Source organism: Micropterus dolomieu, linkage group LG21 (genome assembly GCF_021292245.1).
Source record: "Micropterus dolomieu isolate WLL.071019.BEF.003 ecotype Adirondacks linkage group LG21, ASM2129224v1, whole genome shotgun sequence".
Lineage (NCBI taxonomy): Eukaryota > Metazoa > Chordata > Actinopteri > Centrarchiformes > Centrarchidae > Micropterus > Micropterus dolomieu.
The window spans coordinates 11,242,636-11,268,403 of NC_060170.1; the positions used below are offsets into that span (position 1 = coordinate 11,242,636).

The 25,768-nt window shown below is 39.9% G+C and overlaps 1 protein-coding gene across 1 annotated transcript in view; it reads right to left on the reverse strand.

The window, feature by feature from the left end:
- Positions 1 to 25,768, reverse strand: part of srrm4 (serine/arginine repetitive matrix 4) — a 64,598-nt gene that overhangs the window by 9,469 nt on the left and 29,361 nt on the right. The window contains exons 2-6 of the mRNA XM_046035746.1: positions 9,182 to 9,316; positions 2,042 to 2,125; positions 1,818 to 1,898; positions 1,705 to 1,731; positions 1,380 to 1,430 (exon numbers count right to left, since the gene is read on the reverse strand). Of these exons, the coding sequence (XP_045891702.1) occupies positions 1,380 to 1,430; positions 1,705 to 1,731; positions 1,818 to 1,898; positions 2,042 to 2,125; positions 9,182 to 9,316 (378 nt within the window). The remainder of the gene's footprint in view (positions 1 to 1,379; positions 1,431 to 1,704; positions 1,732 to 1,817; positions 1,899 to 2,041; positions 2,126 to 9,181; positions 9,317 to 25,768) is intronic.

Consider the following 25,768-nt stretch of genomic DNA (forward strand, 5'->3'; position numbering starts at 1 on the left):
AGAACAACCTACTGCTCAACGTCAGCAAAACTAAGGAGCTGATTGTTGATTTCAGGAAGAAGGAGATTAAGACACACTCTCCTGTCAACCGCAGTGGTGCTGGGGTGGAGCAGGTGAACAGTTTCAGGTTCCTGGGAATCAGCATCACAGAGAACCTGACATGGTCGTCTCACATCTCCACGCTGAGGAAGAAAGCTCAGATACAATATTTCTTGAGGAAGCTTAAGAAGGCCAAATTCCTGTGCCAAGTTCTTGTCAGTTTTTACAGAGGAGCAATAGAAAGCATCCTGAAACATCACAAACTGGCATGGGATGTGCACAGCCCAGGACCAGAGGGCTCCGCAGCGGATGATTAAAACTGCTCAGAAGATCACTGGTACCTCCCGAGCCTCAGTGATATCGGTGAGGTGCCTACGCAGAGCCCAAAGGATACTAAAGGACAGAACCCACCCAGCTACAGCCTGTTCACCCTGCTGCCTTCTGGGAAGAGATATAGAAGTTTCTGCTGCCACACTACCAGACTGCAGAGCAGCTTTTTCCCCCAAGCTATCAGACTCTTAAACGCTAATTCATACTCAGCACTGCTCCACTGACTATAGTGGCCTTTTATTGTGACCAGCCTAAGGCACACCTGTGCAATACCCATGCTGTCTGATCAGCATCTTGATTTGCCACCACTGTGAGGCGGATGGATTATCTCGGCAAAGAGAAGTGCTCACTAACACAGATTTTGAATGATTTGTGAACAATATTTGAGAGAAATAGGCCTTCTGTGTACATAGAGAAAGTCTTAGATCTTTGAGGTCAGCTCATGATGAATGGGGGCAAAAACAAAAGTGTTGCGTTTATAATTTTGTTCAGTGTATGTTAACTGTACTTGAAAAATTGGAGCACGCGTCAGAGAAGGCTTGAGTATAAGTAACAGTAAAGACATGAAAAGAACAAAAAAGGAGAGAGTTGTAGTGATTTCTGTTGAAGTAAGCAGGAACTGAACTTGGCTCTGTGCTTACAAACAGCGGTCCGCTCATCCAAAGTCGAATTATAAAATGTTGCAAGATCACAGCATGAAATTGGTTTCTCTTTCCCTTTTTCACCCCATTTTTTCTCTCTTTGTGGCTCAAGCTTTCAATCTGTTTTCCTCTTTACAAGGGCTTTTTCACGCTTTTAGCAGAAAAATAAAAGCGCCTCTGTATTCACCCGTCGTGCCCTTACATGAGAGCATTTTGGAGGATCCTCTCTCTCTCTTCCTCAGCAATGAGTGTTCTGAAAAGGGTGGATGGGCTTACCATGGGGGAGGCAGAGGAGGTTGGAGGGGGGGTCAAAAATGTTGGGTTGGATTCAGAGAGTACATGATTCTGATGCAACAATCACAGACTGACCTTTTCTTGTGCTTGCGCTCATCCTTCCTCTTATGTTTTAAACTTGAAGAGCTGGTGGGATCAAAGAGAATACAATCATGAGCAAGGAGTATTAAGACTGCAAAAGCCTGCACAGACAGCCTGCTTTTTAACTGATACATATAGGGCATAGGCTTTTAAGTCGGAAATCCAGCAATCTTAAGGAAAGCAGATGTTAAAATTACCTACACATTTATGACAGAAAATGTATCCAGGTGTTCACCCTTAAAATAATTTTAACTGTTTTTTGTTAAACACGAGACATGCAAAAACAATGCCCAAAATCTTGCAATAATCATATACATACCTGTGTTTTGACTTTTTGGAGGAATACCTGGAAAAAGGAAAAGGATGATTTCAGTCACCTAAAAATACATGTCATGCCATTTTACCAACATTGTCATAGTAAGCAAGAACTACCTATGCCGCTTGCTTTTCTTGGAGCTCTTCTTCTTCTTCTTTTTCTTCTTCCTCGGTGGCGACAGGCTGTAGGAAGGAGACCTAAAGAGGAACAAATAAGCATGAACTCTGGAGAGTACCAAGCATTCTCCTGTACACCTCTCAGTTTATTTATGTCAGGAAACACAACAAAAGGTATCCAACAATAGACCTCACTGCACAGTCATCTCATTTTGGGAACTGACCTTTTCCTTTTCCTCTTCCGTTCAGACTTTCTCTTCTTCTTCTTCCCCTTGGGCCGAGGGGAGAGTTCCTCGTCAAAGGAGGGGCTGCAAGCAGAGACAGAGCAGAAAGGACACTTACTTCTTTATTCATTCTGGTGATGGGAAATGAAATGTGAAATCTCAGCTGCAAGAATTCAGCAGAGTGAGGAGCACATATTTGGGCCATGACAGCTTTTGAATCCCAATATCTGGACTGGAATTTGATTTATATACAGAGTCTGCGTGTTAAGGGTTAGTTCACCCAAATTACATAAAGTAATTTTCTCCCTTACCTCTATATCCAGCCATGCAAATAGTTCTTGTTTAGTTCCAGTTTAATTTGCCCAGTTTTGGACTATCAGTCTCTGATATTTCTGCTTCCACTCCAATAACAGAATTCAAACAACCCAGTATCCCTACAAATTACAGTATGTAGATTGTCTGACTTTCACAAAGCAGAGTTCATATCCAATCAAAACTGTTCTCTTTTTATTAACTTTAAGCACAATCTTTCCCTGATCTTAACCATGTTGTAGTCACCATACGCAGATATTGTAAGTAGGAAGTAGGAACTTTGGCATTAGACCAAAATAAAAGTCACTTTTGCAAAATCATCCAATATTGACATGCTTGTCTGGCAATAGGGTTGAGTTTCATTGGCTCAAAACACCGAAAAATTACTATAATTAAATGGAAAATTACTACTGAAGACATAGTGTGTTTTTGGGTGAACTGCCCCTTTAGTCAATACATTTTCCTAAAAAAGGAACATAACTATACTTTCAGGTCTTGAGATTTTGAGGCCGCTTTACCAGTTGTACAATAAAAGATAAGATTTGCAACAAAGGATTTATCTAACAAGTTTGTTGGGTTTAATAAATTGGACACCATGAGCTACTGCTTTACAAGGATGCCTCTTATCTGAAGAAAAGTGCATAAACAGAAACATTAATACAAAAGATTCCACTGTGTAAGAATTTAACAAGAATACGTTCTTCACCTACTTTTGCTTATCTGATATCACAGAAGTGTTGCTTACAGTTTTCTCTGAGCGTTTCACGGCAAGTGTGAAACTCCCTCCATGAAAGTCTTTTTTTCTAAAATCTTTGCAGACAAATAACCCTAACAGAATGGGTGGGGTAAAGTAATCCACATGACTCATCATTGGCATCACATAACTGCACATAAACGCATCTTGATTGATCCTGACACACATAAGCAAGATTAACTGTGAGCCAAATGTCCCGTATGAGATGATCCCATCACAACAGGATGATGAAATCCTATCCAGACTGGTACAAAGCAAAAAAACGGATCGCATGCCAGTGAGTTTCACTGAAGTCAAGACTGATGACTCAGAGAAGGAGATGGATCTACATCCCATCCGCTACCAGTGCCCACAGCTGACTTCTAGGGCTGTAATAAATGTCTTTTTTTTATTCTATTAAGGTTTTTGATGCTTCGAACATTTGTTGTCATATTTTATGACGCCATCACCCTAAAGAAAAACAAAACAAAGAATCCTTGAACAAAATCCTCACTTTGAATAAAGTGATTCATTGGATTAAATGGGTTAGTCTTTTTTTGTTAAGTAAAGGCATAATGACTAGGATTTGTCAGTTGCTTAGCAACTCGCTAACTCTCATTAGCAAGAAAAAGCAGTGAATCAGAGAAATAAAACCGAAACAATCCTATGCAGCCAACGCTGGAATCTAATTCTACAAGTAATATAGGCCTAATACTAATAATATTACTGTAGCCTAATCTTCCTCTGCAGAAAAGCTGCTCAGCATTCAATTGTTGATTTAGAATTTGAATGCAGCTTGGAACTGTTCAGTACAGTTCAGTTATGTCAGGGATTGCTTCGTATTTTGTCTTTGAACCTGTGTTCTGGCTGACTACAGGATGTTGACCAAGGCATGTTGGATCGCCCTTGATCATTTTCCCCTTCCTTCTGTTTTTTTTTTTTTTTTAAATATAAACACACTATACAGAAAGACTCAAACTTTAGACTTTCACCTAATAAAATAAACCTTCAGTTCAGCAACCATGCCTGTGAACAGCTAATTGCCTTCATACGTGTTTGATATAATTTTTGCTATTGACTAATTAGACTAACTAGGTGTGTTAAAAAAAGTATAGGAGAGAAGAGTCTTTAATAATAAAGAACCAAAAAAATCAACCACAGTGTACTTGTACTCTAAAATGTTAATAAAGTGGATCGCTGATCGACAGCGTTCGGGACTCTTTGGTTCTGTATCAGTCAGAATTAATAAGCCTGCGCACCTGTCTATGAGACTTTCTGAAGTTTGAAGTATGTTTTAAAAAGGATCAAAATCGTGATAGTCGAGGCCAACTTTTCCTGGCTTTTTGGCCCTAATATAAAGTATAGAAAACACTCGGTCGTACACATCCCCTGATGGAATTTGTCATCAATCATCTCTTTTTTAGACCCTACCTGCCTGGGAAATATCCACTTCTTTCAAACCGTTCGCCTCTGGTTTGTAATGCAGGATTTCTGTTAAAGATTTGTAGCCCAACCTAATATTACTAAAGTAATGTCACTTGAGAAGTTTGCTCAGACTTGACAAAGGTCGGCTAGGACTGCTGAAGACATTATGTAATTGTTTTCACAGGTTGATGCTAAGTGTATATTTTCATCACTGTGATCCATAGTCCCTTTTCCACAACATTGGTACCAGCTCAGCTCACCTTGACTCTACTCGCCTTTTTTGGTTTTCCATTGAGCAAATTTGGTACTTGATAGGTTTTTTGGTATATCCTCTGTCAAGGTTCCAAGCGAACTGAGGCAATACCAAACGCTGACTGGAAAGCATTGCAGACTACTGATTGGTCAGAGAGAATCGTCAAGCCTGCACACATTTCCATGTGCACAGGTACACATGCTCGTGCTAGCCTGGGATGTTCTTATCTTCCATCCATTCTCTTAAAGTGTGAATTTATCATTATAAAGAAAACAAACTTGTCAGATTCCATCTGTTGACCAGCTTGAGCTGTTCAGAGGTCTCTCTGAAAATGACTGATGTGGAAGGGGAGATGACGGCCTTTGAAGCGCCACAGGCTCGTTGAATGAGCCTTTCAAGTACATATTGACTGAAATTCATAAGGAGCAAAGAGGAGGGAGTGAGTGAGCATGTAGGGTGATGCAGGGTAAAGGAGAGATGTGCAAGAAGATGCCTATGACTCACTCAAGCAGCCTCATCTTGGCTTTGATAAATCAGTTGAAACAAAGCTTTATTGGGAAAACTGCAAAGGGTGTCTTGTGTAGGTTAAATCAGATTTGATCTAAATTTGCACGACATGCCCTTGTTCTCACTTACAGAGAGAAGAATACATGGGTACATGCAGACACACTGCAACTTAGGTGAAGTTTTGTCATTCAGTCTTGAGCTGATTAATTGATTACTTGAATGACAAAAAATTAATCTGCAACTATTTTGTCAATTGATTCATCATTTAAGAAAAAACACCAAACATTCACGAGCTCCAGTTTCTCCACTCTAATAACCAGCTGCTTTTCTGTCTTTTATATCACTATAAATTTAATGTGTTTTGGGCTGTTAGTTGGACAAATCAAGCATTATGAAAACATCATGATGGGCTCTGGGAACTTCTGACAGGTGATTTTCACTGTTTTGTCTTACAGACTAAAAGATTAATCATAAAATATGATTAATATAAAATGTAAAAATAATAGACAGATTAACCAATATGGATTATATAAATAACTGTTAGTTACAGACCCAATCGATTTGCTCCAGGTTAATAGCTGATGTGATTTTATCCACAGTTGTCTCCATATTTTCACTATGGCTCTGGTACAGTTAGATGATCTTCCCAATACACAAAGGCTCTCACTGGCTCAGTTGTTTCTCCAGCAGGGGGAATAGCCATTGACAAAGAGACTTGTGAATTGCTGGGCAAAATTCGAGATGGAGACACTAAATGGGTAAATCAGCAGTCCCCTTTGAGATTAAATAGTAAGCAAAATATATATAAAACTGGAATATACTACTACGGATAACAGGTTTTGTATTTTTGGTTTTACTGAGAATAAAAATAAGCATTAAAGATGGACTCAATTTCAGAATAGCATTATCAATATCCAGATAATATTTCCATAGCACAGAATTAGGCTTAGCTTAGCTCTGGGCAGAATACATTCAAATGTCTACAAATAGTAGCTGTGTCAGGCACATTGTTAAGTATTTTCATGCTTTCTGGGGGGTTTTCGTTTGCCATTTCTGTCAAAATTCAAGAAAGTGTATGTTACACAAACCGCAGGTCATGCTTCCAGGTGAGCGTGATCAAAACTGATCCAGACAGTGACAAACTGCACTCCTCCTTGATATATGCGAACACAGAGCTTTGGAGACTTTATGCCTGTTTCACTGGATGCAGAGGACTGTCTTGCCATAATAAATGGCCCTGCTTGGTGTAGTCGGCAGTTTGGAAGCATTAGGAACTGAAATGCATTAGGGCTGATTAGACAGACCAAGTCCAAGTACCCTCTCCTGGTAATGAGAACGCTTTGTCACTCATTAACACCTCTACCATTGTGGCTTTGTAAAAAGAGAGCACAAGGCAAGCATTTGCAATTTTTTCTTTCCACCAGAAACAGTTTCTTTTCATGAGGTGGAGAGAATGAAGGGAGGAATGAGAGAGCAGTCACTTGCCAGCTACATTGGGATTGGTGATTGTGTGAAACAATGCTGTATGAAAAAGGGTTTTGAGGACATCTGACGAGAATATGCTCAATGCTGAATGCAGCTTATTTTGTGTTTTTCATTGCCACAATAATGCATGAATACCATAAATGTATATATGTACCGGCATCCTAGATATGATGCAATATGAAAAATGCATCACTCGCTTTGTGTCAGGCACTGTATTGTGTTTAGTACACTCGTGATTAGCTGGATGTCTTGTGTTTCTTGTTGGGTCCAAGCAGGGATTTCATGTAATTAAATGTGTTCACTGAATCAACAGAATTGAACAGAAATGGTTTATTTCCGTGGCTCTTTGTTGAGTGAACCAGGTTCACTCGCTCACTGTAGCAAACATACTGTGTCCAGAAGGAAGCTAGTGTCAGTGGCTTGTGGTTTCATGTTATGATTAACATCGGTGGCTCTGCTAAATTGGGCTGCTGCCAGCCAATTAAAAAGATAAGAATTTGAAGAAGAAGAGGAGACTTTTCTCAGCCAGCAACTTGCAGTGCTTTGTAATTGAGACAAAGAATTGGGAAATTAATCTACCATTAGACACTTTTTACTAAGCGGAAATGAATAAACACAAACACAATCTTTTGCATGCATTTCTTCTATTCTTGGTCTCTTTTAATCCATTGTTTATTTGCTCATAGCCAGTGAAGCTTGGTGGCTGTGATTCATCTGTGTAGCTGCAGAAGCTCAATCACGACTGGATGTAGCTGCTGACCCGTCTTCTCAGTCTCTCCTCCTAACAGCTGACATTGTGGTCAACGTTGAGAAACCTTGTGTTTTCTTGTGGTGATTATTACTCTTCTTATCCTCAGATACGTGGTTACAATCTGATAGATACAAGTAAACCTGTATTTTAGAGACATGCTCTTTGTGATCAGTGATTATTAGAAAAGATTAGTATCTAGAAAGTCGGAGAATTTGTCAGGGTGTAGACTAAAGCCACTCTCTTTTAGAATTCATTTTTAGGTGCTATTAATCACATACAAGGCTTTGCATGGTCTGGCGCAGAAGTATTTATAGGCACCTCAGGTCCATCAATTTCAGACTTTAATCTATTCCCAAGTCCAGGTAAAGTGTGATCAAGGTTTTGCTGTATCGGCTTCTTGGCTCTGGAAAGGCCTTCCACTTAGCATCAGATCTGCTAACACTGTATCTGCTTTTAAATCACAGCTTAAAACCCATTTTTATGAATGGCCCTTTGTGTGTGTGTGTATTAATATATATATTTTTCTTTCTTCCTATGTTGCACGATTGATTGTGGATTTACCTCATTGCATCGAAAAATGCAGCTTCTTCAGTGAGACCACTGCTGTGGCAAAGTCAGGGCACGGACACAGGGTCATCCGTGAAAACCTTTTGTAAAATCCTGTTTCATAGGAGTACAAGATAAACCACTGTGCAGTGTTTCAGTATCTGCTTAGCCTTACAACTCGTATGTGCAAATGAAAAAACAAATGTTTTCCTCAAACTGGACTTCCTGGATTTTACTTTTCAACATCTTCTCACTACATATTCACACCAATGTGGATGCTGGCAATTTTTGTTTGTGTTTGTGTTAAAGGTGCACTGTACAAGATTAGTACACGAAAGTCCGCACTAATCCACACAAAAAGGCCGCAATGGAGGAAAGGCAGGGTTTCCCACAGTGTACTACAAGGGGGCAGGATAGGAGGCGAGATAGGATTATGGTTGGTCTTGAAATCACCATAAATCTTTTTCAACACGCCTTTTCTATCAGATGTCTTTTCTTACACGCACAAACCAGGAAAATGATTATCAGAAGTCTGCATGCATGCGTGCTCTCTGTGCTCGCTGATCCTCTCTAACACCCCAAATGCGGCTTCAGTCGTCTTTTTACATATCATTGGCTGCTTCCCAGCTGTGTAACTGCAAAGGTTTTGAAGGTGTGTAATTAAGAGGTTTCTTAAAAAAAATTGATTTTTCCCACCTCAGAATACGAAGGCAGAAAAATTATTCTCGTTGTGTGAAGGAGACTTTTGGTTCAAGGTGCTGGTGAAAAGAGAAAAGAGGATCTGAATGACACAGTGTGGAATTCCTGACAACATGTTTGTATTTCTCCACTGGGTCTGACCTGATAAGACTGTTTACATTCCCTGCACCAGAACATAGAGATTAGCTGTTTTCTCAGTGAGAGTCAAGCCCTGAAGGAGTTTTTGTGTACTGTAAAAATGCTTTATCACCAGCAGTTAAATCTACAAAAGAACCCCCATAAAACAAAAAATACTGCAACTTTAAAGGACATTGATTTATCATCTGTCTCATCTCTTTACAAGCGCTCTTTCTTTCAGATCACAAAACCTTCCTGATGGTTTTCAAGAGCTCCTGCTTGGCATTTGTGAAAGCATAAAGACCAGCTCACCTTCTGGCCCTGCGATGACTGTGGCGTTTGCGTCCTTTTCCTTTGATGCAGCCATTTCTGTCTGAGGTGTCCACCCTGGTCTCTGCTGCTTTCCTCTCATCAGTCTTGGGCGGCTGGCAGGCTGTTGTCTCTGAGCTGTGAGGGAAGCAAAACAATAAAAAAGAAGAAGAAGAAAAGGATTTAGGTTTTGCTCTTGTGCCTTCTCAGGAGAACTTTTCAAAGTGATTTTTCTACTTGTCCACACAGTTAAATCTTCCATCATACAATAGTGAGGAGGATTTAGCATGCTTGGTTAGCCTTATTCCCTCTGGTCTGCTGGATATGTGTTTCATTCCCCTCCATTTCTCCCTGCCAGCCATTCTCTGGGAAAATTGGAGGTCAGCCATTTACCATTCAAATCGAGGTGTCAATTGAAATGTAGTTATTTACATGCTTCAGTTGCCCTGACATTTTGGGAAATGGTGTTTTCTATCTCGCACTGGGCAGATGCAGCCACGAGAGAAGCATGGTCATGAGAATAGTTGAAGTTCTCCTTGAATTCTTTTTACTATCTCTGATAAACCGGAGAGTCTACATTTTTAGTTGTCAACATGTTTTGCATACAAGCAAAAACAATAAAAACTAGAAGTCACATACTCAGCCTTGTTGTTTAAAAATATTTTCTGTAGTTTCAAAATTGAGGCAACTTATTTCTGGCTTCCAAATAATGCTGCTGTAAGTCAGGTTCTTACTAATTCAACCACTTCCACCTGAACCTGCCAAAAAGCTTCATTCGTAGGAAACGCTGAACGGATGACTAAATAAACTGAATGATTAGATGTGAGCCCACAGTTCTAGCCTTGCTTATTATCCTCTGTTTTAGTCATGGGAGATTTCAGCATAATTACACATTCTCCTCTTCTTCGAGTGGCTCCCGTCTGATTGTAATGAGAAGATAATCAGAGCCAGAGATTACGCCGTCAACGGTGCCTCCTCCTCCTCCTCTTCCCATGAGCAGGCAGGAGCCTTCGCTTTCTATCTTCCTCACCTTCGTTTTCCTCTGAGGGAGTGCCCCCGGCAGGGAACTAATAATGTAAAACGGCAAACTGTGTGCTCCAACATGACCTGAGTGTTTGAAAGGTGATAGGGGAGATAATGACAGCCACCGGAAGGATGATTAGTCTGATCAAGGAGGTGCTGATGGGAAAGGAACCTACACATATCCTGGCGATTTAGCTAATGTTCTCCTGGTGTTGTTGGAGATACAAATATAAGTCAGATGATATTGTTTTCTGGATCATTGTTTGTAATTTATAATGTCTGAGGTGACAAACTGAGCATTCAATCCCAATTACTCTTACAGTGGTCAAATGTTTAAGATGAATTCTGAAACTGAAACGCCATCTTGATAGATCATGAATCTTACTTTGTCATCGTTTGTGAAACCTTACATCACAATATAAATGTACTCTACAGGGTTATCATTTACTAGTCACATATTCCATTCTGTATATGATCCAGTCATATGTGACAACTGTCAAGGTTTTGCTTTTGGGCAGTGTTATTTTCTGTTTTGTTTTGAAAGCATCCTTCCTTTCGCCTAGTTTCGCCTAGGCAATCTCGGCAACCGTCAGGCTGTGACTAGGGGTAAATCAGCGGTCGATTGGCAGTCGCCAGTCGTTATGTGTGAACTACAAAAGGACGCGTCAAAATAGCTCCCCGACACATTTCTGACACATCGCCGACGTCTGCCAGATATCGAGTATGCCAAATATCTGGAGGAGTCGGCCGACTCGACATCCACATCCAGCCAATGAGAGCAGGCAGCTACTTTTTCTCTGCAAAACACTTTTTGCTCACCTCCAGCTCTCTCTGTAGCTCAGATGATCCCTGCTACCTGCGTGTGCTAATCCATTCTTTCACCCAGATTCTTTGTCTTTATAATTGCTATCTTTATAATAACAAACAACAGCTGTTTCATGTGTAGCTCACGTCACTTCTCGTTTCACATTTCATGTGTGTTTTCTTGACAAAACATGGTTTGGAGACGAGTGTCGGGTGACACAGCCGCTGTCAGCTCGTGTAGTGTATGACCCCCTGTCACCGATCATTCACGTAGTGTGAACGCCACAACGACTTCAAGACTCCGATCACAAGACGGCAAGTTGTGTAGTGTGAACAGCACGGCCATCGGCCGACGCTGAAAGTGGTGTAGTCTGCACGAGGAATAATGTGTCTTGTGTTTCTATACTTCCTAAATATGACAATAATGTTTTCCCGCCTTTTTGTCTGCTTTGTCCTAATTAGTTTCACCTGTGTCTTGTTTTCATCCCTTCACTTGTGTATTTGAGTCGATGTGCTCTCCTAGTTTGTTGGAAGTTCATCTACTCGACAAGCCCTTCCCAGTGTTTCCCTGTGCTTCCCTGCTACCTACTTGTTGGCTCTTTTGGACTTGGTTTATTGCCCGTGTGGAGTGCTTGTCTGCTTGGGACTCTTGCCTGCCTCTACTTGCCGTAAGCCTGTTCACCTCCTGCACGAATTCCCAACAATATCTATCTTTTCTTGCCTTTCTCTACCTGGCATTAAATCATAGGAGTACAGCACACTATTCCTTGCACAAATGTAAACATGGTAAACAAGTGAAGAAGAAATCATGTTGTTGGTGCTGTGAGGTGGAACAGTGACACCTCTTTTCTGATCACCTGTGAACATCTCAAAAGACGTGGTTGATTGGTTGGCTCCCAACATGTCTGCCATGTCTCTGATTCTATGATTAACTGTGACCATCTCAAAAGGAAAATACTTTTTTAGACTGATCCCAGCAAACACTAATTCCATATAGTGCTTTTGGCACACCTTCTATCTGCGTATACTAACAATTAGCTCTGCATTCTGCCGCTACACAACTGTTTGCTTTCAGCAATTTAACTTCTGCCACCTCCTCTTCCTCTTCTTGTATTAGCATTTAGATTTATGTCAATTTCATTGTTTCTTTTGCATCCTGCGAGATCTGAACAATTTATTTGACAAAGGAGAACACAAGGATGAAACATTTGCACTGTTGAACGCTCCACTCAGTGTCCTTGAATAAGGCCAGAGTGGAAAGGGGCCCAAAGCTCCTTTTACTGGCCCCCTCTCTCTGCTGCTTTGTTATTTGCTGTCACTCTAAGAGCTGCGGTTGATGAGTTATAAATGAAATCGATTTCGCCATCACAAATGCACGTTTCCTTGATCCGGCCCTGCAATTTATGGCACCTGGATGTTTGTATCTGTCAGACCCTTGGCTCCTTCGCTAAAACACACACACGCACGCGCACACACACACACACACACGCACACACACACACACACACACACACACACACACACACACACACACACGCACACACCCACACACATGCACACACGCGCACGCACGCACGCACGCACACACACACACACACACACACACGCACACACACACACACACACACACACACATCAATACACTCTCTCTCAAGCATAGGCAATCCTTTTGCAGTCTTAATTCATAACCAGGCAGCGGGTGAAAGTATTTAAAGGGAACATTCAAAGCCCCAAACTGGCAACAAAAAAAAAAAAACAACTTTAAATGAATGCAAATACTGAGCAGATTAAGTGAGAGTACTTCATGACAAAGAATTACGTGGACACTAATCCTCCAAAATCCTGACTGGATTTGTTTACCATAAAACAGGTAAAATAGAGGCTGGGCAAGGATCAGCTCTTGGCAATCCCTGCTGAAATATGGCATGATGGGAATGCCGCTCATTGACACCATTATCTGTGTACACCGCACATACAGTTAGCATCCCACTTCTTGACTTTTTGACCTCTTTCTCTCATTGTATGTATCACACTGTGCATGTATGCTTTAGCACAGCTCCCTTGGTGATGAGTAATTCTGTCACTGGAAGCCACGCTGTGACTAGCTCTTTCGGTCACAGAGGGAGTGTCTCACTTCTCTCAACTCTGTCATACACCGCTACCGTTCACTGTCACGTGGATGGGTGACAAATACTGATAGATGGTACACAAAAACACTCTGCAAACAGGGCGACAGTGCTTTTTGAAAAGAGGGTGATGATATGATTTTCACCTCTGTGTGTTTCCAAATTTGGATGGAGAGATGAGAACAGTGCAGGGTGTGGTAGTGTGTGACAACACTATCTCCTACAAAATATGTTTCTATACTACTCATTTGCCAACTAAAGCTGCAATGGTTGGCAAATTTAAAATTAATCACTTTCAACTTCTGAAATTATATTTCCTGGTTTCTTTACTCCTCCATGAAAGTAAATTGAATAACTTTGGATTGTGGATTAAGGACATCATCTTGGCCTTTGGGAAACATTGATCGACAGACAATAATAGATAGTTTTGGTGATGTTTTTTAAAATCAGAACATTTGACCATCCTATAATGTACATCATAGGGAGGAAGTCAATGTTGGTGGTTAGGGGAAAAAAACATGTGATTTCGACACTTAGTTTTAGGCTATTTAAAGGATAAATCTGGTGAAATTCAATATTTTTCTAATTGTCAACAAATACCCATGAAAATACCCAAACTAAAAATAAATTGATTCTACTGACAAGTATGGGCTTTGTATTTTATATCATATATTTTATTCCTCTGTGCCAAAAACACATCAGTGAGCCACACCATTGCATTGTTATTAATACTTTAGATTCCACAAGGGAATACTTTATTAAAACACATGAAATACAACAATATAATAACAACAACAACAACAACAACAATAATAATAAGCATTTTTTAGATTAGTTCACTGAACATTTTGCATTGGTTTGCAGATAAAAACATGTAATGCATTATGTGACTACAAATTAGTTGAGTTGCAACAATTAGTCGATCAAACTATTTAGTAAATCGACAAAATGAATTTGCTGAATAGCTGTTTTCCCCTTCATTATTAATTGGCATTTCAGCTTTATTTGATAGTGATAGAGACAGACAGGAAAGTCAGGGAAGAGAGGGAGGAGATGACATGAAGCTATTTTGACAATCAATTAATTGTTCAAGTCATCTATCAAGCAAAAATGACAAACATGCTTTAGTCTCATCATCTCAGTTGTGATGATTTGACGCTCTTCTCTCTCACATGTAAGAGTAAACTGAATATTTTTTATATTCGTCTGTTGGTCCGACGAAACATGCAATTTGAAAATGTCACCTTGGACATCATCACTGTTTTCTGACATGAGTCGAGAAAGTAATTGCCAGAATAATCAGGAACGAAAAAAAAACGCTAGTTGCTAGCTTAAGGGAGATGTATGCAAACATCACTCTTAGGAGACATGGCTGGTTTGCAAATCTGTCACATTATCAACGGGTCTATTTGGTCCAAAAAAAAAAAGAACATAAAAGAAAAGGGAAACATATCTAACTTTTTCATTCCATTTTCTTTCTAACTATCTGTTTGTCTTTTGGACTTCCAGCTGTGTGCTGAGATAATTATAAAACATCATCGACTGCCAGAGCCACCGGAGGATCATCATAGATTGTATACAGTTTCATTGTCCACACCTCATTTCCGTTGTAAAATTGAGATAAACTGCTAAAATACTCGCCAGGAGCTGCAACTGTAATCTCCCAGCTGCTTTACACAACACCGGCTCGCCGTTGGAGGGCTCATAGTCACATCAGCTGACATCGTACAGGTGTGCAAGAAGCTTGCAGGCAGCCATTAAACTAACCAGGAAAACAGAGCTACACAGCTCTGGTGTTTACATTGCACAAAATATGTCAAAATAACGCTGGTGATTAACACAGATTTTCAGCTGCCTCAATTACATTTTGAAACAGATACGTTTTCTTGTGCACTCTGCTCTTTCAAAATGTTTACTCAGAGCGTGTAAAGAAAACTGACAGTTTGCTTCAGCAGGCCTTCTGGGGCATTGGAGTGTGTGCTGAGCTGGATGAGTAGAGAGGATCTGTGGGGACACAACAAAACACACAGCACTTGAATGCAACCTTTTCTTTCTAATCCTTGTGTCTATGGGATACCCCGCCGTGAAAAGAATGAGATCCTACAGGATAGAGTTAAGAGACAATCCAGGGGCGTTTGTACATTTTCTATTTTGTCTATTCCTGAAAGTTTTTTTTTCCTCTCAGCTTTGCTTCAAGGGTTCATTTACTTCAGTTAATTTTGTTTAATTACACATGTGTGCACCACAAGTGTACACTGGATTATCCATAGTGTTGCTTTTACACTTTCTGTACATTCTGTACATAAACAAACAAGCTATAACCTGTTAATTAGTGAGCTATAGAAATGCTGGTTGGCAGATTTTGTTCATTGGTACTGGTTTCAGTGGATAGATTTTGTGGCTAATCATGATCCTTAGGGCGTTTTAGAAGCTTCTCCATTGTGTTAAGAACAAAATTCCACTTATTCTAATTGGTATTAATCTTTTCAAATACAAAGACAGTGAATATTAATGAAAGATGCGTGTTATTTTCAGTGATTTCGTTTGAAAACCCTGATATAGCCTGCAAAAATCCACTTCAGTTGCCATGCCATCCTCACAGGTGCTCTGCCCTGCTGAGTGCCGAGAAGACTCACGCCTAACAGAGCAAGTGAAAAACAAACTGTGGCAAACGAGTTAGACGATATACATAGAAGGATCAATACAGCTAACCCTAAAGCAAAATCAGCAAAACAACATCTGTCGGTCGATAGATGATACGTCACTTTGAGGAGTCTTAACAAGAGAACGGAGAATTTCAAGCCAAACATATTAACTGCAGAACTCCTCAGAGAAACTTTACATCAGCATAAAGTATATCAGAAAAAAGATTTCCTCAGAGTGTCATTACTCTGTACAGTGGAGTGGCCCTTAATCTAACAAGCCAAACATCCTGATTATTCAAAGTGGGGGGTTGCCAAATTGTCCAAATTAGCACTCAAGGAGCTCTATTCTAAGTTACAAGCTTGTAAACACGTCAAGGCTATCAGAACTGCTAATGGAGACTGAGGAAGGACTTGCATGACCTTCATCCTCTCAGAATAAAGAACTGGGATCCTTTTTATTTTTTTCTCCCCAGATACACAGATGATTTAAGAGTTCCCCAGCCACTTGTGAGGTTCAGGGAAGCTAATAAACTTTTCATTATCCCTGTCAGAGTCACCAGGAACAATTGATTATCGTTATTATAGGAGTGATGATAGTTGAGATAATTACCAGGGAAATCAAGATGATCTAATACCGCAATTAAAACCCAAACAGGGTGGTCCCAAGGCACTTGGCTTTAATTTACACCGCAAGTGTTTATCCAAGTTTGAGACTCGAGTCAAAAACAACTTTATCATCACCCAAAGGACACAAGTGTGCAATTAAACCCACACGAAGTGAATCAAACACATTCCTCACAAGGCTAACTCTAAACCTGTTCAAACTTTTCAATGCAAAGTGGATCCTTTTGGGAGAAGTGTTATTAATGAACTGTTTAGAGATTTTGAGTCAATCATGCAGCTGAAGACCCACACAAACACAAACAAGCAGTCCCAATCAATCAGGCACATCAAGCAAAAGATCTAACCACTTGATCACGAAAGGTGTCATAAAATAAGACATTCAGAAAGGTAGGAGGTATTTAAATCTAAATGAACTTCTGCCATTTTTAGTCAAGTCAAGATATCTGTCTACTGAACACTTGTGTTGTGTGAAAATAATCCAGTTTGCATTGCTGCTCTTGTGAAAAACGTTCTGGGGGTTGCCATGTCCCTTGGAACAAGTCTTTTCATGTAAAATAGATGTTTTTTTCTTTACGCTTAAGAAAACCACCTCATGTATTCCCTCCCCAGCAGAGGGGATTTTTCTCTCAAACATACGCAGCTGGTTAATAGATTTCTGGTGATATTGCTCCTTCCAGAATAAATTGCAAGGATGGATGCAAATCCTTCTGGGCGGCTGAGATCAGCCCCAAATTGGCCGCCTCTTTTTCCTTACAATGCATGATGGGTAGGCAGAATGATAGAAGTGAACATCAAAGATTTAATGGCTGCTCAGCCCCAGTTCGGAGGTATCAATGGCTCCAGGCAATTTCCCGTCTTCACGAGTTTGCTCCAAATCTAAAATCCAACTTCAGCATTAAGTTTTGACATTACAGTAGGCTGTAACAAGGCAACGATGGGAGACAGTTTTAATTTCAAGGTTTCAAGATGTATCCATAAATTCATTCTCCCAACAATTATTAATGAAGAACTTCACAAATTGTATCAACAAACAATGGTATGAGAGGAAATATTCTACTTTTTACTTCACTGCATTTATTTCTAATTCATTAAGATTTTACAGAAAAACAGATAAGCTTAGAAAATACTATCTAAGATATAACCAGTGACCAACATTTTTGGCTTCCCACTCCTCACAAAAAAAGGGGTCGGGAGCCTCTTGTCACATGTTAGTTGTCTTTACGTTGTTAGCAGCTCTGCCAAAGAGAGATTTCACCTCTAAACGTCTCAGAAGGTCTCCTTTAAAACTGCTCAAGGCCAAAAGAGGTAAAATGACTCAATATTTTACGAAAAAAATATTAGAGGGAAAAATACAAAAAGATTATTTTTTCTTGTTCTTAATCATCTCATGACCCCTCAGATATATTTTGTATATGTTATTGTTGAAAACAAGGTGGATTACTTGATTGTATATCCTATGTACGGTTGATAATGTGGCGTTGTGATTAAATTTGGAGAACAACTGGTCCTGATTGCTTCAATCGGAATGACTACATTGTCTAAACTGAACAACCTCACCTCACTATCACCCAATCAGCAATAGCGAGCCCTTTACCCTTCCATCAGGTACGCTGCAAGCCAGAGTGACTTTGAAGACCAGTGAGGTTGGTTTATTCAATTATTGTGTCCTGATGATAAAATGGGAGCAACGTAATGGCTTGATTAATTTCCTTATCAGGATGAGCACAAAGAGTAATTACAACCAAATCCACCGCTTGGTGAAACACACATCAATCAAATTAAAACAGCCTCCACTCGGCAGCAATCACTTTCAAAGAGAACAAATGAGTCGATTGGCTCAGACCTCCACCTCCAGCTAGGGAAGTGTTTACCTAGGAACTGTAACTTCAAGCACAGGTTACTCGAGGTGACCAGAAGGCTCTGAATATGTCAGAAAGCTTAATAGATATATTGTGTATGCACAATTATAATGCCAGTGTGAGAGAGGCTGTTCTGGACCTATGTGAATTTATATGCCTAAAGTGGTCATTAAAGCTTGTGACAATCATGACTACTGCCGGCTTCAAACCAGCAGGAAAACTGGGTAAATGTGAGGCTGTGATCAAACGCGCATGAGCAACCCCCTGACCACTAATCATATCTGTGACCACTAACCACACAAAGAGGACTTCACATGAATTTCCTAAGAGCAACTATTACATGAAACTGAACTGATGGTGTAGTTACAAGAGTGTTCAGATGAATATTTTGCTTTTATAATGTGTAAAGGGGCTTACTGCCTCTGCTCTCTTCACTGTTTTTGTGAGATAGAACTGGTTAGCAGAGTCTGAGTGAATCTCTCTGGCCGGTTAGGTTGGAGAGGGATCGAAGCAGGAAGAAAACCCTGACCTCTGACCTCAGCAGTCAGTCCTAACATGGCTGCTCATCGGGGCACTGGCGAGACTTACTGGTTTAAAATAAGTGTTCTGTGTTAAAATCTAATGGAATATAAAAAAGGAAAAGTAGAAATAAAGAGACAGTATATTCACAAATCTGTGAAGGTGTACATTTACGGCCAGGTTAGTCCCAGTGCCTCTCGTGTACTACCATTACATTCGAGTCACAGAGCTAAGCATCTGTTTAAACAATACCTTCAGAAGAGTTGTGGGTATTTCAGAGATCGCCAGGTATTTCTTTTTTTGGCAAATTAGATGCTTAGCTCTGTGATTCGAATGTAATGATAATACACAAGATGCACAAACTGAATGTTGAAGGTAGATTTGTAGCCTACTTAGTCTTAGACAGTAGCCTTCATAAGTCACACAGCTACTCTTTCTTAAAAGTAATTCCTGAGAAATACATTAAAAAACAGTACAAAGAAGTTGTTTTGTCAGATGCTTCTAAAGTTAGTAATTTCTTTTTGAGGAAAACAAAGGCTAAAACCTCCATACTGCCTGCTCTAGCTGTATTTTGTTTTTATAATAAGATTTTCAGCTAAGCAGCTAAAAAATAATCCATCCATAATTTGAGGGAAAAAAATAAAAATAAAAGTAGCAAATGCAGGTTTAATAAAAATAATAATTGACATATAGTAGTAAGAGAAAATGTTACCACAACAATATAAGAGAATCTGTAAAATCAGACCCCAAAGCTGGGCTCCGAGCTGTAGTACTAAAGAAAGAACATCATAGGAATATGTTCCTCTCCAGAGTTATGCAAATGAGAACTGTAACATCAACTGCAGGAAAACCTTTTGGAAAATAAATTAATTTCTTTAGCCAGTGAATCATAGCCTAAAGGCTTCATTTGACTTAGGTAAACCTGTTGGATTCCACTGGCAGCTCTTTCTATTTGCCTTCTCTCTGTAGAGCTAAAATCAAATGAATCACAGTGCTAGCGCTCAGATTCACAAGAGCTGTTAGCACTGTGGTTCATTATAGGAGCCACTACAGGGTGAGAGGAGGGCAGAACTTGTAGGAAGGAATGTCAACATTTGAATAACGTCTTCATACGACACGCTGCTGCTGCTGCACAGAGTGTGTGGTTTGAGTAGAAAATGTCTTACTGGATGGTGACATGTCACGTATGGTCACATGTATGTGTCAGTGCTGTCTGCAGGGTAATAGTTTGCCAGAGTGAGCTCATGTCAGAGTTCGGGCAGCAGCACTTCCCTGTGAATTAGAGGCACAATTCCCTGTAGCTGCAGCTTTACATTTCATTCCTGTTACAAGCCGCTTTGGCCTGAGAAGCAAAATGTTAGGCATAATTTATTCCAGTGTGGAACATGGAGCTAAAACCAGCAGAGTGATCAGCAGTAGTTCAGTTCCAATAGCAGGAAAAGGGATTTTCACATGGGCATAAAGACCCCCACCACCCCCAGCAAACAGCAACATCAAAGCTCGCCTGATTCTTGAGTAGCCCAAATCCTCATATGAATGCCAGCACTGTGGTGCTGCCATCATCATCATGCTGACATCATCATCATCATCATCAGCTGTTATGCCCTTTGCGGTCAAAATCAATGATGCTATTTCAGATGCATTTAAAAGAAGAATAACTCTGGCACCACGTGGTCCTCGTAGCCCAGATTGTTAACATCTAAACTGGTAGTGTTTCTCCTTTTTCACGCACCATAAACCTTATATGTGCATCAATTACTTGCTTCCAAATTGAGTTAGAAGTGATTAGACGGTTCTTTGTGCAAAGACGGAGGGAGGGAAGCAGGCATAGTTGGGTTTAATTAGCTGCTTGTGAGGCGTACTTCCTCACTGCACCTCTTCCTGTGTGAAGGAGATTACTGGAGAGTCTTCTACAGATGCTAATATATGTGGAGTGCAGCAAGCAATAATCATTGTGCACCCTGTGTTTAATTAGCACAACTATGACATAGATGAACAACGAGCCAGGAGGAAGCTGCTGAGGAAAAAGAATGTGGATGATTGGCAGACGGTGTTCCAGCAGAGTTTGACCAAAGAAGAAGACAAAGAGTCTTTCAAAAAAAAGAAAGAAAAGTTGGATGAGGGAAAATGGTTCTGCAAGTCTTTGCTCAGAAAGGGGACTTATTTCTCCCAATGAAGTCTAATTTGCTCACTCGAACAGCAGCTGACAAACGGCTTCAAGATTGCACATTTCAGTTGCTCCACTTTTCCTGTGAGTTTCGGGCCTGTGTGAAGAAACAGTATTTTTGTGAGAAACTAAACAAACATTTGCAACATTTGCAGCACACCTCTCCCAATTAATTGAGAGAACAGACAGAAAATAAAAATGCCATCTGGCTGATGCTTAATCAGCCAATTAAACAGGTAATATTTACCAGCCACCGCAAAGAAAACTGTAAATAACATTTTCCATGACACTGAAGCTCATTTAGAATCTGCGTTGACAGACCAGCAGCCCCAACTCTGTGCATTGAGGCTGCCTTTTCCCACTTCTGCCTCCAATTATCCACCATCGCACTTCCTCGTAGATGCTCTATGGGAATAAATCTCAGCATTAACTTAAGGGTTTCTCCACACAACAGTCTGGATGCACAGCCCATGATGGGCAAACAGTTTGGTACCCTACACATTGCTATTTCCCTTCACAACCCACCGTCTTAATGAGCTGCAAGAGTTCCACACTAATTTGTGTCAGTAAACATATCAGGTTTGCAGCAGGCCATGACAGGCAGAATGAAACTCAATGGGCCAATCGACACCTCCATGTGAGGGAACTCCTGACAAGATCTTGATATACGCTGGTAATTAATGAACGTGTTCAGAATAGACCAACATGTTCCATTACTTCCGACTCTCAATCTCTCTTTCTTTTTCTTAAACTTCATCCTCAGCCGTGACGCCCTTTCCTATGCAAAACAGCTGTGTGAATTATTCACAAAGGCCCGCTTATGACCATGTCTCACAGTATCTGTTCCCTCATTAGATAATCAATGTCAGTAGAATAGAAAGTGGACCAGAATTTAGAATCACGAGGTTTTATTCTCTTTTTTCCCCTCCCGCCTGTCAATTGATGTGTCCTCACAGGAGCAGTGTGCAATTTGGCAGGGAGGACGGGCGGATTGAAATCATATATCTGGATTCCTGGATAGCAACCTTTTTTCACTCTCCTCTCTCGTGTCAGTCTGCACTATCTTGTATAAATTACAAATAGGGATGTTTATAACAAATGAGGGCTCGGCCAGAAGATGGCTAACAGTGAAGTTGATGAATGGATTCATGGAATTCAAATTACTCTAAATTTGACCTAAAACTGAGCTGCATGCCTACAGTACAGTAGAGAAATGGAAAGAAACTTGATCAGGAATTTTTTTTTCTTATATAATATACAGCAGCATAACTGAGAAATTAAAGAAAGAAATTAATAGCATCATCAACTCTATTTTGTTTGTTTCCACACAAACTTGATTTACCTGACACCTGTCCTTTCCCCCCTAACCTGTGCTCATTACAGTTTTCACACTACACAGTCTGTCTTATCATGCTGGTTTTGGCGTGGCGACATGAACAGGTAACCTATCCCCATGATCCTTCCTCATGTTCTCATCACCTTTCCGGCTTTGCCAGCTACCAGGTGTGGCAGATGGATGCGCACAGATCCAACAAATCTACCACCATTCAGATGCTATAAATGTACCTCGGTGGATGCCGTCATATGCAATCTCCAGCCAACTAACTCCCCACTCTCTTCATATGCTTATATCAGACCTCCAGGCTAGTTTCGTCTTCCTTTCCGTGCTGCTTTAACCTTCTGTCTCTGTCTATTTGAGTCTCGTCCAAGGAGCAGAGTCTTGGTTTTCTGAGTAGAGCTCCACAGTCCCGTACCACCTGCTGTCTATGGTGCATCAAAGTCGGAACCTCCTCCCACGTCTGTTGCTACACCCTGTGGGCTGTTGCATGGGCCACGGGTGTCATATTGTCAGTGTAATCTCTCTTTCTTCTTTTCCTCCCTGTTTTTCTTCTCGGTTCACTTAACTGCATTCTTTGTCCATCACATTGTCTCTATCTCTGTAATATATGTCCACTTGTACTGTGTGTCTTCAGAAAAACTGTTTTAAAATGTCGTCTGTTGTCACCCCACCATGTCCACTACTCTCATTACCATGTATTATCATGCTGCCCAAACTGCATGACAGCGCATACATGTATATGCAGAGTGTGCAGGTAATCCTTGTACTCTTTTAAGCACTCTCTAAAAAGTTGAAGTTTTATTTTGTCATTGCCTGTACTAGGTTTAGTTATTTAACTACCTGTCTGCAAGATGGGCTATGATAAAAGTTATATTTTATTATATTGAATTTCTGTAGGTTAGGGAAGTAAATGGAAAACCTTGCTTGAAATATTATTGGAGCCGAAATGATTACTAAGTTGATAATTGATTAATCATGTAAGTAAATTTTTCAAGCTGTATTTTGAATATTTGGGGTTTTTCTTAATCCTATCTGATAGTAGCTAAAACACAGTCTTGAAAACCATCGCTTCACAGTCGTTCACAGAAACAAACACTTTCACATCACCATAAAAACTGCCCTGAAGGGTTTCTAACCCTTCCTGGTGATGGCTGGAGGTGACCTCGGTCCATGTTGGTACACATAATTATCATTTCCCTACAGGGGAACCGGTGATCAATGAGAGCGTGACCTTCCCCTCTGTACGCACCTTCTTCAATGTCAGATAATAAATTGGTTCATCTCACCTTCCTTACCGTCGGTGTTATTTAGAAGGGCTATCTGAGGGAGTCCATTACCTTTTTATGGAAAGGAGGTTCATTCAATTTGCTGGCAACCCAATAAGAAGTTCTGTATGGATGCATGGTGAGGGGCTCAAGGGCAAGTGAATTATTCCATTATCTTTAATGTGTGGAAAGGAAAAAGCCGTCAAGGTCCCAAGGGGATTTATTTAGCTATGTAACCTCTGTTACTCGAGAGGAAACAATGAGAGTAAATAATGAGTCACAAATGCTTATTTGAGTCTGTTTTAATTATTGATTGATTGATTGATTTTAAGAATGTATTCCTCTTAAGTTTACATACTGTAATACATTTTATTGTCATTATTATTATTGTTATTATCAATATTTAATTTATTCTACACGCTGTCAACCAAATCAACATCATTTACTTTACAGCTATTATTGATATTGATATAATTGATTTCTGTTCTTCCGCGCTTTTTTTACACTGAAAATAAAAAGATTAAATATGTTTGATGTAATTTTTGTCCAGTCATGTGATTGTACACTGCCTTTATTTTCTTTTTATTCCAGGTTGGAGGCTGATGTGATGAACGGAAAACTGTCATGACATTTTATTGAAAAGCATCACAGCCACATGGCTCCAAATGATTGGCTTAATTAAAGAGTCTACTTATATTTGGCTTAAACCTTATTAAAGGATAATCCTCCTCAAAGTCAAAGGTGGTGTTTAAAAGATTCACCATGCAGCGTAGTCAGGCTGCACAAACTGTACTGTATTAACGTGAATGTAATGAGTGGTATAAACTGTAAAGTGGCTTGCACATATGATCATGAATTGTCACTTATTACTTGTACTTTGTATAGACCCAAATGAACTGAATGAATCTGTCTGCCTATTACATGTGATACAACTAATTTCACCCACTGGGAAGGTTTTATAATTTAAAAATACAGAAATCAGTATTTTCACAAATTAAACATCTATTGTTGTTGAACACTATTCAACAGCTTTTTCTAGACACACTTGGTTGTGTTCAGAGGTCTTTTTGATGAAAGTATATTAACATTTTGGATGTTAGTGGACATTTTTGCTTTGTTTTACATTACATTACATTTATTCATTTAGCTGACGCTTTTACAATTTGACTTACAATTGCTATACATGTCAGAGGTCGCACGCCTCTGGAGCAACTAGTGGTTAAATAATAATAATAATAATAATCCTTATTTGTAGAGCACTTTTCAAAAACAAGTTACAAAGTGCTTTAACAAGTGTAAAGACAATAATACCCAAGAGACAATAATACAAAAAACAATACAAGATAAAAGCATGAAAATCTTGAAAAGACTAAAATACAGATAAATATAAAATTAGTAAAATACAATAAAATAAAAGGGATAAAATAAAGTCAAATAAGATCGGGAAAGGCTCTCCTATAAAAGTATGTTTTAAGAAGGGACTTAAGAGGAAGAAGAAGAAGAGTTCACTGACTCAGCTGACCTGATTTCCTCGGGCAGGCTGTTCCAGAGCCTCGGGGCCCCGACAGCAAACGCTCTGTCCCCTTTAGTTTTCAGTCGAGACTCTGGAACAGACAACAGACCTCTGCCCGAGGATCTCAAGGTACATGCTGGTGCGTATGGGAGTAAAAGGTCAGAAATATAACAAGGCGAGAGGCCATGAAGAGCTTTAAAAGTGATCAATAGAATTTTAAAGTCAATTCTAAAACATAGTGGGAGCCAGTGTAATGAAGCTAAAATAGGAGTAATGTGGTCATATTTCTTTGTTCTGGTTAAAAGCCTGGCAGCTGAGTTCTGGACAGTCTGGAGTCGATCAATAGATTTTTGGGTTAAAAAGGTGAAAAGGCTGTTGCAATAATCCAGGCATGATGAGATGAAGGCGTGTAAAATGGTCTCGGTGTCCTTAAAAGTTAACATAGATCGAATTTTAGCTATATTTCTAAGTTGATAAAAACATGATTGAACAAGCTTTGTGGTGTGCTGCTCGAAATTTAAATTACTATCAAACCAAACACCAAGGTTCTTTTCCACAGGCTTAATGTGATTTACTAGGGAACCAGCAGATGGCAGTATTTGATTTGCCATCTGCTGAGACCCAATGACCAGGATTTCTGTTTTGTCTGAGTTCAGCTGGAGGAAATTATTTGACATCCATTTTTTAACTTCACAAAGGCAGTTGT